At 46.1% G+C, this 15,510-nt stretch overlaps 1 protein-coding gene and 2 non-coding genes across 3 annotated transcripts in view; 2 read left to right on the plus strand and 1 right to left on the minus strand.

Annotated features, from left to right (window-relative positions):
* The window catches only part of LOC144480682 (uncharacterized), a 121,601-nt gene extending 107,234 nt beyond the window's left edge, over window positions 1-14,367 (minus strand). Inside the window, 8 exon segments of the mRNA XM_078200277.1 lie at window positions 239-293; window positions 630-738; window positions 4,483-4,802; window positions 4,962-5,212; window positions 6,105-6,158; window positions 8,070-8,084; window positions 9,796-9,962; window positions 14,216-14,367. Of these exon segments, the coding sequence (XP_078056403.1) occupies window positions 239-293; window positions 630-738; window positions 4,483-4,802; window positions 4,962-5,212; window positions 6,105-6,158; window positions 8,070-8,084; window positions 9,796-9,962; window positions 14,216-14,367 (1,123 nt within the window).
* On the plus strand, window positions 6,682-6,753 carry trnae-cuc (transfer RNA glutamic acid (anticodon CUC)). Its single transcript has one exon. It is a non-coding gene; the product is annotated as a tRNA-Glu (tRNA).
* Window positions 12,166-12,237, plus strand: trnaq-cug (transfer RNA glutamine (anticodon CUG)). Its single transcript has one exon. It is a non-coding gene; the product is annotated as a tRNA-Gln (tRNA).
* Window positions 14,368-15,510: the final 1,143 nt, after the last annotated feature.

Raw genomic sequence — 15,510 nt, forward strand, 5'->3', positions numbered from 1 at the left:
AGCAGAAAAAAACCCTCCAACCCTCCCACTTCACCAACTGTCAGAATGAACACTGTTCAGTCCTGGATGTGATTAACAGCAGCAATAACAGCAGAATCCAACACCAGTAATCACTTGTGAATTCGCTGGTGTCTCCGCAGGAGGGATGAATCACTAAATCCTTTCCCACACTGAGAGCGGGTGAATGGCCTCTCCCCGGTGTGAACTCGCTGGTGTTCTCGCAGGTTGCATGAATCACTGAATCCCTTCCCACACAGAGAGCATGTGAACGGTTTCGCTCCGGTGTGAACTCGCTCATGTTTCCGCAGGTTGGATGAAGTTCTGAAGCTCTTTGGGCAGTGAGAGCAGCTGAACGGTCTCTCCTCAGTGTGAATGCGCTGGTGGGACACCAGATCCGGAGACCTTTTGAAGCCACTCCCACAGTCAGAGCATTTAAAGGGTCGCTCATTGGTGTGAACTCGCTGGTGTTCCCACAGGTAGGATGGTGTTGTAAACCTCTTTGTGCAGTGAGAGCAGCTGAATGGTCTCTCCTCAGTGTGAATGCGCTGGTGGACCAACAGTTGGTGAGAGCTTTTGAAATCTTTCCCGCAGTCAGAGCATTTAAAGGGTCGCTCATTGCTGTGAGTGACTTTGTGTCTCTGCAGGCTGGATGACTGAGTGAATCCCCTCCCACACACTGAGCAGGGGAATGGCCGCTCCCTCGTGTGAACTCGTTGGTGATTCCGCAGGTGGGATGATCTTCTAAATGTCTTTGAGCAGTGAGAGCAGCTGAACGGTCTCTCCACAGTGTGAGTGCGCTGGTGATCCATCAGATCCTGAGACCTTTTGAATCCGCTCCCACAGTCAGAGCATTTAAAGGGTCTCTCGCTGTTGTGAATGACGTTGTGTCTCTGCAGGCTGGATAACTGGGTGAATCTGCTCCCACACTCGGAGCAGGTGAATGGTCTCTCCCCAGTGTGAACTTGCTGGTGTCTCAGCAGATTGGATGACAGAGTGAATCTCTTCCCACACACAGAGCAGGTGAATGGCCACTCCTCGGTGTGAACTTGCTGGTGTTTCCGCAGGTTGGATGATGTTTGAAACTGCTTTGTGCAGTGAGAGCAGCTAAACAGTCCCCCCTCAGTGTGAATGCGCTGGTGTGACAGCAGGTGGGATGACCTTCTAAACCTCTTTGGGCAGTGAGAGCAGCTGAACGGTCTCTCCCCGGTGTGAATGCGCTGGTGGGACACCAGATCCTGAGACCTTTTGAAACCAGTCCCACAGTCAGAGCATTTAAAGGGTCTCTCATTGGTATGAGTGAGATTGTGACTCAGCAGATTGGATGACCGAGTGAATCCCTTCCCACACACAGGGCAGGTGAATGGCCGCTCCCCAGTGTGATTGTGTCGATGTGTTTCCAGCTGAGATGGGAAACTGAATCCCTTCCCACAGTCTCCACATTTCCACGGTTTCCCCATGGTGCGGGTGTCCTTGCGACTCTCCAGGTTAAACAATCAGTTAAATCTCACACAGAACACGGGTACAGTCTCTCCCCGCTGTGAATGCTGCGATGTATTTTCAGGCTGTGTAACTGGTTAAAGCTCTTTCCACACTCAGTGCACTGGAACGCTCTCACTCTGGTGTGTGTGTGTCTTGGTGCTTTCCAGTCACACTGATGTTTAAACATTCTGAAGCAGAAAAAACAGAAATATTTCTCCTTCCAGATTCAAAGGTCGATGATGTTGAGGTCCAGATGAATTGAGCGACTGTCAGATCTTGATGTGATGTTTGGTTTGGGATTTCCGTCTATGGATCTTAACCTTCTGATATCCTGTAAAGGAGTTGCAGCAGAAATCACCATCAATACAGAATCAAAATTCAGAACGAAAATTCTAGTTTCTAAGGAACATTCTTTCCCCACTCATTCCCCTAAATCTGTAAATTGGTTAAGATACAGGGGGTTGTGATTGGTCATGTTCTTGACCTTGCTGCCTATGAGGGGAGTCAAGCAGAGATGGTCAGTAATTTTGAATGTGATTGGATGGGTGCTGCAGGGTTACAGAATGGGACCCACTCCAGACTGACAGAATTGCTCGGCAGGAACTGGAGTTGTCCAATGAACTCCTCCTGTGCTGTAATGACTCTGACTGGAAATATATGACATAGCTACAGTACTATATTACAAGACTAGAAATAATAATAAATGTACTTTATTGCAGAACCATCCGATATTTATCACATAACAACACTGGTCATATTTCTGTCCTCAGAGTTTTAAAGCACAGCAAGAGGCCCTTTGGCCCATCGAATTTGTGCCAGCTCTCAAGCATCGATCTGTTCTAATCCCACCTTCCACCATTTGGTCAGTAGTAGCCTTGTAAGCGATGGCATTTCAAGTGCTCATCTAAATGCTTCTTAATGTTGAGCGTTCCCACCTCTACCACCCTTTCAGGCAGTGAGTTCCTGATTCCATAACCCTCTGGGTGAAAATCTTTTCCCTCAAATCCCCTCTAAATCTCCTTCCCCTCACCTTAAATCTGGATGTTGACCCAGCTACTAAAGTTACTTGAACTAAGGGTTCATATTTTTGTACATCCCAATCAGGGCCCCCTCAGCCTTCTCTGAATTAGGGAGAACAATTCCAGCCTCACCAGCCTTTCTTCATGGCTGAAACTTTCCAGCCCAGGCAGCATCCTGGTGAATCTGCTCTGCACCTTCTCTAGCGCAATCACATCCTTGGTAAAATGTGGCGACCCGAATTGCAGACAGTACTCTAGCTTTTTATACAGCTCAATCATAACTTGTTTGCTCTAATATTCTATGCCTCGGTTAAAAAAGGCAAGAATCCCATATCCTTCTTAACCACTTTATCAATTTGTCCTGCTGTCTTCAGGCTCTGATGGACATGCACCCCAAGGTCCCTCTGGTCTTCTGCACTTCCTGGCGTCCTATTGTTCATTGTCTATTCCCTTGCCTTGTTAGTCCTCCCAAAATGCCTCACCACGGACTTTAGGGGGTTAAATTACATTTGCCACTGTTCTGTCCATCTAACCAGCTCGTCCACATCATCCTGTAATCTAAGGTTTTCCTCCTCGCTATTTACCACATCACCAATTTTTGGACCATCAGCAAACTTACTGATCGAACCCCCCACATTCAGGTCCACAGGGAGCTCCACGCGGTCATTGATACAAAGCCCGGACTCTGATTGGCTGGAGGACCAGCGCCCATCCGGTCCTCCACGCGTTGCCATTGGTCAATCTGCTGCATGTAGACAATGAGGGGGCGGAACCCGAGCACACATGCGGTTGGGGAGGCTTTGACCGCCAGCCGCGCTGAGCTGGTGTCCAATCCGCAGTGTTTTGCTTCTGTAACCAGTGATATTGCTGCCAATGGGACACTGTGTGCTGTGAACGCCCCTCTGAGTCATTGTGACGGCACAATGGAGCCCTGCCTGAATCGGCCAATAGCAATCACTCTGCTCTGCGGTGACGTCTCCGGGTTCAGGCGCGCGGACCTGGGAGCCCCGCCCCCTCCCACTGTTCCCCCTTCCCCTACACACAAGATAATTTGTGTGTCTGCTTCCTTGTAATAAAAGGACGTGTGGTGTCACTTCCTGATGATTGATGTTCCTCAGGCTCATCGACCTCACTGCTACATCTGAGGTGTGATGTTTCATTTCTCAGTGACTGCTGACGCCTGAAGCAAGTTACTGAAAGACAAATAACTAAAAGTACAAGAGCTACACAAACTTAAACTAATACAATTATTACAGAACATAGAAAATCTACGCAGAAAGGTGACAGGTGTGCTAAAGCTCAGGAAGCAACATACACATTATAAAATACCATTTTTATTTTATTTTCATAAGAAATAAAAGTAACAGAAAATACATCACAACAACACCATGACAGAAACTGATAATCAAACCCACACTAATCTGTGTGTGTCGAAGGAAAGTGACTATTTCTCTTTAAGTTAAAAAGGGAATACAATTTAAGACATAGCATTTCTCCAGCACTGACATTCACAATTAAACTACAAGAAGCTTCATGGGGTGGCACGGTAGCACAGTCGTTAGCACTGTTGCTTCACAGCTCCAGGGACCTGGGTTCGATTCCTGGTTTGGGTCACTGTCTGTGTGGAGTTTGCACATTCTCTTCGTGTCTGCGTGGGTTTGCTCCGGTTTCCTCCCACAGTCCAAAGATGTGCAGGTTAGGTTGATTGGCCATGCTAAAATTGCCCTTAGTGTCCTGGGATGCGTAGGTTAGAGGGATTAGCAGGGGAATGGTTTCTCCTCAGTGTGAACTCGCTGGTGTTTCCACAGATTGGATAAACTTTTAAATCTCTTTGTGCAGTGAGAGCAGCTGAACGGTCTCTCCTCACTGAGTGCGCTGGTGAATCATCAGATCCGCAGCACTTTTGAAGCCACGCCCACAGTCAGAGCATTTAAAAGGTCTCTCATTGCTGTGAGTGACTTTGTGTGTTGTCAGACCAGATGACTGAGTGAATCCCTTCCCACACACAGAGCAAGTGAATGGCCTCTTCCCAGTGTGAACTCGCTGGTGTACCTGCAGATTGGATGAGGTTTTGAACCTCTTTGTGCAGTGAGAGCAGCTGAACGGTCTCCCCTCAGTGTGAATGCGCTGGTGGATATTCAGATCCGCAGCACTTTTGAAGCCACTCCCACAGTCAGAACATTTAAAGGGTCTCTCATTGCTGTGAGTGACTTTGTGATTCTGTAGGTGGGATGACTCAGTGAATCCCTTTCCACACACACAGCAGGTGAATGGTCTCTCCCCAGTATGAACTCGCTGGTGTGTCTGCAGGTGGGATGACCGATTGAATCCCTTCCCACACACAGAGCAGGTGAACAGTCCCTCTGCAGTGTGAAAGCGTTTGTGGGACATCAGTTCACCAGAGCTTTTGAAGCCTCTCCCACAGTCAGAGCATTTAAAGGGTCTCTCCTGGGTGTGAGTGACTTTGTGTTTCAGCAGGCTGGATGACTGAGTGAATCCCTTCCCACACACAGAGCAGGTGAACGGTCTCTCCCCAGTGTGAACTCGCTGGTGTTGCCGCAGGTTGGATGATGTTCTGAATGTCTTTGTGCAGTGAGAGCAGCTGAACGGTCTCTCCTCAGTGTGAATGCGCTCGTGCTCTCTCAGATCCGCAGCATGTTTGAAGGTGCTTCCACAGTCAGAACATTTAAAGGGTCTCTCATTGCTGTGAGTGACTTTGTGTCTGAGCAGGTGGGATAACTGAATGTATCCCTTCCCACACACAGAGCAGGTAAATGGCCTCTCTCCGGTGTGACTGCGTCGATGGATTTCCAGGTCACAGGGGGCTCTGTATCTCTTCCCACAGTCCCCACATTTCCACCGTTTCTCCATGGTGCGGGTGTCCTTGTGACTCTCCAGGTTAAACAATCAGTTAAATCTCACACAGAACACGGGTACAGTCTCTCCCCGCTGTGAATGCTGCGATGTATTTTCAGGCTGTGTAACTGGTTAAAGCTCTTTCCACACTCAGTGCACTGGAACACTCTCACTCGGGAGTATCTGTGCCTTGGTGCTTTTCCAGTCACATTGATATTAAAGACCTGTTTTCTCAGACAGAACGGAGAAACATTTCTCCTTCTAGATTCAAAGGCTGATAATATTCAGGTTTGATGAATTGAGTGAGGGTGTCAGATGCTGGTGTGATGTTTGTTTCAAGATTTTGGTCTGTTAATCCTCACCTTCTCATATCCTGTAAACGAGTTTGAAAAATTCAACAATGTCAGCACAGGATAGAAATTCAGAACAGACAATTCTAGTTTCTACGGAACATTCTTTCCTCTCTCATTCCCCAAAAGCTGTAAATCTCCATCCCACACACTCTCCCTCCATTCTCACTCTGCTGTATCTAATATTCACCCTCCCAATTCTCCTGAAGGTGCTGATTGAGGCTGATTGACAGATCCATGCTCACTGCTTCCTGTCCTGGGTAGTTTAACAACACCAGGTTAAAGTCCAACAGGTTTATTTGGTAGCAAAAGCCACAAGCTTTCGGAGCCATAAGCTCCTTCTTCAGGTGAGTGGGAATTCCTCACCTGAAAGGGGGAGAAAAGAAAGTGTTTTACTCACAGATGTTGGCCTCTTTTAAGGACTGTTTAACTGTGTCGATTGCACTACTGAACCCTTTAAAATCACAGAACGAGTTTAACAAAAGCAGTCCAACAGTTACTATCCCACAGGAGGAATGCTGAGGACAGGAGGTAGATTGAATCTGTCCACTCCCCCAATAAGAAGTTTAACAACACCAGGTTAAAGTCCAACAGGTTTATTTGGTAGCAAAAGCCACACAAGCTTTCGAGGCTCTGAGCCCCTTCTCCAGGGACTGCGCATGTCCAAGGGAGAGGGGAAGCTGCGCATGTGCAGTGGGGAGCTCTCCCCCCCACAGAAGCCACAGCGATCAGTTTGGTGGGTTTTGGAATTTGAAAGTGCCACATGACCAGCTTGCGGGACTATTTCACCTCACGGTCGATTTCATGTTGCATCTAACAGGATTCGTTGTTTTCATTGGCTAAACAGTACCTTGGGTTCGATCTAAACATGACAATTTAAAGGAGAAACTTGTTTTTGGTGAATAAAAAGTCTGAAATAAAAATAAAAGGCAGAAGGCTCATGGATAAATCAATCTTTTAAAGAGCTTGGGCCAGCTTCCCTGGTGGTCTAGTGGTTAGGATTCGGCGCTCTCACCGCCGCGGCCCGGGTTCGATTCCCGGTCAGGGAAAGTAGGTTTACTATTGCGTAAAAATCCTGCGTTCCTTCCAGGTTTGTACCAGTTCTGTGGGAATCAGTGGTAGGTAGATTTCCTCTTTTGTGTCTGAATTGGAAATGTCACATGCCAAGAACAAAAAAAGAGAGAGAAATAGGATACAAAGCGCTGACGATATAGATGGTGATGTGGGCTAAGATCTGGCTGTTGATGGAGTAGATTTTGTTGTTTCCACAGACACAAATACCTCGCAGGTCTGAGTCCAAATCTCGGACTCAGTGACAAGAAGACCTTTAATTGTAACTCTCCGACCTCCAGTGAAGTGGAGGCAGTTTTCACTCAGAAGGCAGTAGCTTTGAGATTAACAGCGTGGGATGGAGAAAGACTCAGTTTGACCGGTGACGCTGCCGGAGGAATGGAGAGCTGGAGTTCACCCAGAAAAGCAGCAAAGTTGCTTCTTCCGTACAAACCTCCTTCTGTACAAACAGTGGCCCCCAACTTGGGGCTGGAACCCACCGTCTATTAACGCTGATAAATTAATGTTGATCAGCAGAATTACCACAAAATGGTTTATCACAGGTTGGTACTAACACTGCAGTAAAATAAAATGCAGTAGAATAGGACGGCATGGTTTCACAGTGGTTAGCAATGATGCCTCACAGCGCCAGTGGCTCAGGTTAAATTTTTCGGGTCACTCTGTGCGGAGTTTGCACGTTCTCCCCGTGTCTGCGTGGGTTTCCTCCGTGTGCTCCGGTTTCCTTTCCAAACATGTGTGAGTTCGGTTGCTTGGCCATGCTGAATTGACCCGCCTGTCAGCGGGATTATCAGGGTAAACATGTGGGTTTCCGGGAATAGGGCGTGGATGGGATTGTTGTCGGTGCGCACTCGATGGGCCGACCGACCTCCTTCTCTACAATAGGAATTCAACGAGAGTATATCATTATTCATTTTGACTGGAGGAAACAAAAGAGGCAATGCGAATACAAATTGTTGTGGGTAATTGACGGGTTTGTGGAATGGGACGGATTTTTCTCTGTACTGTACTGTTGAAACTGGCACCAATATCACTCCTGTTTTCGATCAGGAAGTAATTCCAATTCCACTTAAATCATGGGCTGCAAGAAAACAATAAATCTTCAATCCCTGACCAGGAATCGAACCGCTGCGGTGAAAGAGCCTAATCCGAGCCACGAGATCACCAAGGAAACTGACTGCAAGTGTTTTAATCTAACCTATCCATGCTAACTTGGCGCTTTGTTTCGATTTTAGCATTTTTTTGTATCCCAGGAACAAGTCTGTCTGACAAGTGCCTCTTGAATAAACACATTTACTGTGGATGCTGGAACCTAAAATAAGAACAGAAAACGCTGGAAAATCTCAACAGGTCTGAAAGCACCTGTGAAGGGAGAATAGAGCTAACGTTCAAAATCTGGATGACCCATCGTCAGAGCTGAAGACGAAGAATTCTGGGCGAGATTTATGCTGTAATGGTGAGGGATATGGGTGTGGGGTGCGTGACAAAGGTGTTACATATAAATTAAGAAAAAGGGAATTTTAATGGTGGTGATCATGGCTGAGAAGGGTGCTGCTGGCTGCCCATTAAGAGATCAGAATGTGTTAATGGCAGAACAAAGGAAATGTAAGAGACGGCCCGAGTGGGGTGGAGGGAGAGGGGGCAACAAAATGGAAAGTGAGATTTTAAATGAACAATGCAATACATGGAAATTATATATATATAAAAAGAAGATATAAAGTAATATAAATAAATAAGATGAAACGAAATAAAACAAAATAAATGGAAATTGGGTGAGGATGGAGGAAAGGAGATGCTCTGAAGTTGTTGAATTCAGTGTTAATTCTGGAACGCAGTCAGTGCCGAATCGGGACATCGGGCGATGTTCCTCCAGTTTGCATTGGAGTTCCTCCTGATACCATTGTTTATTGCCCCTTCCGTCACGTTACTGATGATCAGGAGTAGACTGATGGTAATTTGCGGTGTTGGATTTGACCTGATATTTGTAAACCGGGCAATATTGGGCAAATTGCAGCATTGGCGGTTAGATGGCAGTGTTGTAGCGTCGGAACAGCTTAGCTCGGATTGCGGTAAGATCTGAATCTGAATTCTTCAGCACCATTGCCAGAATATATTTTTACGGCCACAGCATTTGCTGTTTTCAATGCTTTCAACTTTCTTTTTCTTTAATTCAAATCAAATGGAATTGGCATTTTTTCCGTTCAGTGTCTTCCCCACTCTGTCTCTTTCTTTCTCTTTGTAGATCTGCGTCGGTTATTCCCTCGCTCAGTCTCTCCATCCAATTCCCCTATTTTGTTCTTTTTTATTCATTATATTCTCTCCATGTCTGGGTGGAACTAAGCTTCATTGAATTGATTCCTGAGATGAGGTGGTTGTTGAGCTGGGCACACGTCTTGATCTTCAGTGGCGGAGGAGACTCAACGGGACATGTGATCCAATCCCACCTCATTGGTTCTGTTCACTGCCAATAACAGCTCTGGTAGCAATCACTTCTGATGGTGTCACTGATGAGAATTCGAGGACACTAAATTGAGGATAGCGCTATTTGTGGAGGACTGGGTTCAAATTCCCCCACCGTCAGATACTCACTTAATTTGCTTTAAACGTTAAGAATAAAGTTGGTCAAACACGTGATCGCCAAAATGTTTCGCAGTGGAATGTATTATCATTCATTTTGATTAGAGGAACCAGAAGAGGCAATGTAAAATGAGAAACTAACGGGATTGTGGAAGCAGTTTTGTTGCTTCTCCAGTAAACCTGCTTCAGCTGCAAGGACTGCTGTGTCTCTGCAGTGTAGTGGTTATCACGTTCATTTCACACGCGAAACGTTCCTGGTTCAAGACCGCGTAGAAACATTTCCAAATGCTTGTTATTGCTCACTGATTCATATTTCAGAATTATTCTCGTTTCTCACGAAACTTTAATTGAACTGTTGAGTTATTGCAGCATTTAAGTCGGGAATTGCTCTGTAATGGGAACAAAACGGAAGCTATGTGTTGGAGAGCAAGAGAGGATGGACTCACTGACAGAAGGAATGATGGACAAGTGCAACATTGAGCTGGTGATGGTGGAGTCCGGGTGATCTATTGGTGCCGAATCAGTGTTTTCACCGCATTGGGCCCGGGGTTTATAACAGTCGATAACTAAGTAGAACATTTTGAATTTGCTCCGTTTATGGGGATAATTGGATCTGAACACAAGGAAAGAGGTGCGTTTTACCGGAATCATAAATTGATATCATGATTGAGTGCATGTGTCTCAGGCGAAAGTGGCCTGAAATGAAGCAATGACTAAAGCGATGATGATCAACTAATTGCAAATCTCTTAAATCAGCTTCACTGGAAGTTTCGTGGTCAGGATTCAGTCCGGTGGTTCGAGTTTGATTTCCACCCAAGAACTGAATAACTTTCTATAATTCTTCATTGAATGCAAACACACCTCACAGCATCTGTGAAGGGCGAAGCAAGATTAATCTTCCAGCTGCATGAACTTGCACTAGAGTTGGAAAAGTCAGACATATAACATCAGAAATAAGCTCTGACGAAGAATCACACGGCAAACACACGGCAGACAGTGATCACAGAAAGTAACTGACACATTTCAAATTCTGCCGCTTTCCATTAACATCTTTGAACTTCGTATTGTCCATCTCAGACATTTCCTATGAATCAAATATTACCCACAAAATCTTCGCTCTGATGCTCGTTCCACTGGTTATAGAAGAGTAACTGTTAAAATGGGCATGCGGTTGGCTTCATAGCTCATAGCGCCAGTCATCGTGGCTGGCTGGTTAACGTGATGGAGTTTGAATCCATTGGGATTTCCCGCTTCTGATTATTCCTGGTTTTAACTCTGTGTCCACAGAGCGAATTGAATCAAATCCACCCAAACAATCGGGCGGTTTCACATTTCCGTTCATTCACAAAAGCATCACGGAAACTGCAGTCAGAAATGGAACAGAGACGGAGCCAGGTTGTGTTTTCAGTGTGTTGTCTCTCCTTCGGCCTCTGTCACGCTGGGTGCGTGTATGTGTCTGGGTTTCTCTGTGTGCGTCAATGTGCTTTAGCTCCCCCTTGGAAATGAACAGCTTTTTAGCGTCACAAAATTATCCACATTAGTTCAAAAGTTTAATCATGAAATGTTTCAGAGAAAAGATCAGAGTGAAAGATGTAAGAGGAGTTTGTAATGTTTGGAAGGAGGTGCAGCAAATAAATAGAAGACGGGAATGATGTTCCTGGTGACTGAGAGGAATGCATTGTAACGGTGGGGGATTTTATTGATCGGTTAATTGTAAACTTTGAATTCAGAACAAGCTGAGACACCAGATGGAAACAGCGTTTGGCTTCACGTATGTTAAGAAAGGGTGCAAGCATCGCTACAGCAGGAGGACGGTTAGCTTAGTCGCAGCATATCAGATGTAATTTCAGAATCGTTGATTGCAGCCCCACGTTAGACTCCATCGTGTTTAATCTTTGCTGCTTTCCTGGGTGAACTCCAGCTCTCCATCCCTCCGGCAGCGTCACCAATCAAACTGAATCTTTCTCCATCCCGCTTTGTTGATCTCAGTGAAGGAATGAAAACTGCAATCAATAAAGGTGAAAGAGTTTAATGTTCATTCGGTGAGAAGTTTTCTTCTTCGCCTGGGAATTTGTATCCAGAAATGCGTGATATTTTTGTCAGTGTAAACGGGTAAATCTGGCCCATTAGCACCCAGACGTTACGTTGTATCACGATCTCTATCGGCAGAACCTTACAATCTATCACTGTCCTTCACTATCTGTGTTTGTCCTTTACCTGTTGCACATGTGACATTTCCAGCTCGCAAGCCAACTACAAATCTCACTCCACTGATTCTGACAGAGCTGCTATCGATCAGGAAGTACTTCAAGTTTTTTAAAAATCAAAACCATTAAATCTTAGTACATCGAAGCCAGTCTGCGACCCTGAAAACGCCGACCCCTCACCACTCGATGACCAGGATCCCACCTGCCCGATTCTCCCAGGTACTGATTACAGCAATGTGCACAGTGCCAATTATCCACAGTCACACTCTCCTTCCTGTCTGTTAAGGTTAGAAATTGTTCACATTTTCACACTGGCTTCCAATGCGACGAAAATAGAGGGTGAACAGCTGATGCTGTTCAGTAGATTTACCACAACAGAGTTTGTAACAGGTCGATGCTAACATTGCTGTTTGAATGTGGTGAGCTGCAGTGAAATTCAATGCAGTTGAAGGTAGAGTACTCATTATTTTCGGAGGAAACAGCAGGGCAATGTCAGTATGAATTGCTGTGGGTAATTGACGGGATTGTGGAATGGGAATGATTTTTCTCCCTGCTGTTCAGACTGGCACAGGTATTGCATGATTATTTGCAGGCGGGTATTGTGTGTTTGGTTCCGTGGTGTAATGGTGAGCACTCTGGACTCTGAATCCAGCGATCTGAGTTCAAATCTCGGCGGAACCTTGGTCAACGCTGATGGTTGATTTGCCGAAGGGCGTTTCGTTCAATTTTTTCACAACGTACGAATCGAGAGGGCAATTTGTCAGCCAGTTCAATTGCTATTCCAATGCGCATTGCTGAGCCTCTGGCGCCAGATGCCTGCCGCGTCAATGTCTTTTCATATTTTATCTTCTCTTTAACTCCTCTGTTGAAAGAAAGGAGCAGCTGGTGCCGGAGCAACAGCCCTTCGAATGGAGTCCAGCAATTATTGAGCAAGTGTGTGTGTGTGTGTGTGTGTGTGCGCGCGCGCGCGTGAGAGAGAGAGAGAGAGAGCGAGTGTAGGTACGTGTGTGTGTTTTGGGAGACAAGTCTAGTGTCTTCGGTCACAGAGCTGTCGATTCCATGGTGTAACGGATCGCACTCTGGCCTCTCGCCTCCGAACTCTTTAAATTGGGACAGATGAGTGAGTGAATGACACGACACATGAAGATGGACTCCGCTGTCTACAGTGGCTTCCCTGCCTCTCAGCGCATTGTATTCCTGAGCAATCATCCTCTGGGGCTGATGCAATGACGCCAGGAGAGGCATTCGCTGCAGCGTCTGCAATTTGAATGCCGTGGAATTTGCTGAGATTTCGTCAGTGTTTAGATTTCCACTTTCTGACAATTTAAAATAAAATGCCCTTCTGCAAACCCATCATCGGCTTTAGCAAAAAAACTCAAGGTTTTGCCACGATACGAACTCGAATTGCTGGATTCAGATTCCAGAGCGCTCACCGGTACACCACAGATCACAGAACACGCCCATTGCCGGCAAATGATCACTCGAACAATTTGATCTCTTTCATTCGATGTGACAGCAACAGCAAGTATGATAACAATGGGTCGTTATAGGCCACCGTTGATATCAGAAAAGCTCAGAAGGCAGAGTGCCCCAAATCTCAAATTATTTCATCGCAAGACCTATCGGGAGATATCTCCAGAAATAGCCATGTTTCGCAGGTCATTTGCAAGTCATTGCGGTGCTCTGTGTTCCGTGGTGTAATGGTGAGCTCGCTGAACTTTCAATGCTGCGATCTGAGTTCAAATCTCGGTGGAGCCTTGCTCTCCTTTACCAATGCTGATAATTGATTTTCTCCATGACATTTATTCTCCATTTGTCACCATGTACGAATCGAGAGGGCACTTTGTCAATACACATTGCTGAGACTCTGGCGCCAGATGCTTGTAGCATCAGTGTTTTTCTTTTTTCATCTTTCGCTACTCTTTGACGTTCTGGCGAATCAGAGGAGCAGTTGGTGTCAAACAAAAACCCGACTGGAGCCTGGCAATAATTGAGCAAGAGTGTGTTTGTGTGAGATTTGGGTGAAAGACCTCCCGCATTAAAACAGCGCCCAGTTGGTTCCATGGTGTAACGGTGAGCACTCTGGATTTTGAATCCAGCAATCCGAGCTCGAATCTCAATGAAACCACTATTCTCAACGCCCGAACTCCTGCTTAACTTGGGGCAGATGACTCAGCGAATTATATCGGTAGAATAACTGTGGTTGGCACTGCTGCCTCCCAGTAACAGGACTCGTGTTCAGTTCTGGCTTCGGGTGACTGTGTGCAGTTTGCACATTCTCCCCGTGTCTGTATGTGCGGAAGAAAACCGAGCACACGTCCTATAAGACAAAAATGTGCGGATTAGGTTGATTGGTCATGTTACGTTACCCTTCGAGTCAGGGGATTAACTGGGTAAATATGCGGGATTACAGGGATGGAGACTGGGTGCGATTGCTGCTGGTGCCGGGTAGATGAGCCAAATGGCTTCCTTATACACCATAAGGGTTCTATGATTCTGCCTCCGAACTCCTCATTTTCTTGAGCAATCGTCCTCTGTGGCTGAAGCCATGAAGCTAGGAAATCATTTCCTGCATCGTCTGCAATGTAAATGCGGTGGAATTTGCTGAAATTTCTTCAGAGATTAAAATTTCACTTTCTGCCAATTATAAATAAAATACCCTTCCGCAAACCAATCATCGGCTTTAGTAAAGGAAAGCGAGGCTCCACCGAGATCTGATTTCAGATTACTGGATTCAGAGTTCAGAATGCTCACCGTTACACCACACAACCGGGAACACGGGCGCCACTTGCAAATCGTCACCAAACGCATTTGGTTCTGTGGTGAAATTGTGGGCACTCTAGAGTCTGAATCCAGCAATCTGAGTTCGAATCTCCTTGGAACGTTGTTTTTCTTTGCCAATTCTGATGATTGATTTGCGAGATGATGTTTGATTTGATTTTGATTTGATTTATTATTGTCACATGTATTAGTATACAGTGAAAGGTACTGTTTCTTGCGCATTATACAGACAAAGCATAACGTTCATGGGGAAGGGAATGAGAGAGTGCAGGATGTAATGTCACCGTCATAGCTGGGGTGCAGAGAAAGGTCAACTTAATAGAAGGTAGGTACATTCAAAAGTCTGACGGCAGCAGGGCACAAACTGTTCTTGAGTCAGTTGGTACGTGACCTCAGACGTTTGTATCTTTTTCCCGACGGAAGAAGGTGAAAGAGAGAATGTCCGGGGTGCGAGGGGTGCTTAATTATGTTGGCTGCTTTCCCGAGGCAACCGAGGTTTAACTTTCTCACAAAGTATGAATCGAGAGGACAATTTGACAGCCAGTTCAACTTCAATGACAATGCACATTGCAGAAAATGTGTGTGTGTGTGTGTGTGTGTGTGTCTGTGACTAAGAAAAAGATCTGGGAAAATGGCCTGCTGCCTCAAACCAGCGGCCTGTGGGTTCTATGGTGAACTGGTTAGCTTTCTGGACTGTGAATCAAGCAAACTGAGTTCCAATTTCGTTGGAGCCACTATTCTTTCCGTTCTAAGTCTTGTTTAAATTGGGAGAAAGGGCTCAGTGAATGATACCGGTTGGGGAACCCCTGCCCTCTGTGGCATTTCTGGCACGGTTGCACAATGCTGCCTCACAGTGTTAGGCACCGGGTTTCAATTCTGGCTTCGAGTGACTTTCTGCAGTTTGCACATTCTCCCCGTGTCTGCGTGTGTGGAAGGACGCTGGGCATCCGGCGCAGAATTCAAAGGTGTGTGGGTAGGTTGATTGGCCATGCTACATTGCCCGTAGTGTCAGAAGGACTAAGAGGGTATGTATATGCGGATAGGTTCAGGATGGGATTGTTATCGGCGCAGGCTCGATGGGCCGAATGGCTTCCTTCTGCACTGCAGGGAATTTTTGATTCTGCCCCCGAGCTCTTTGCTTTCTTGAGCAATCGTCCTCGAGGGCTGAAGCAA

This window comes from Mustelus asterias, chromosome 30 (assembly GCF_964213995.1).
Source record: "Mustelus asterias chromosome 30, sMusAst1.hap1.1, whole genome shotgun sequence".
Taxonomy (NCBI): Eukaryota; Metazoa; Chordata; class Chondrichthyes; order Carcharhiniformes; family Triakidae; genus Mustelus; species Mustelus asterias.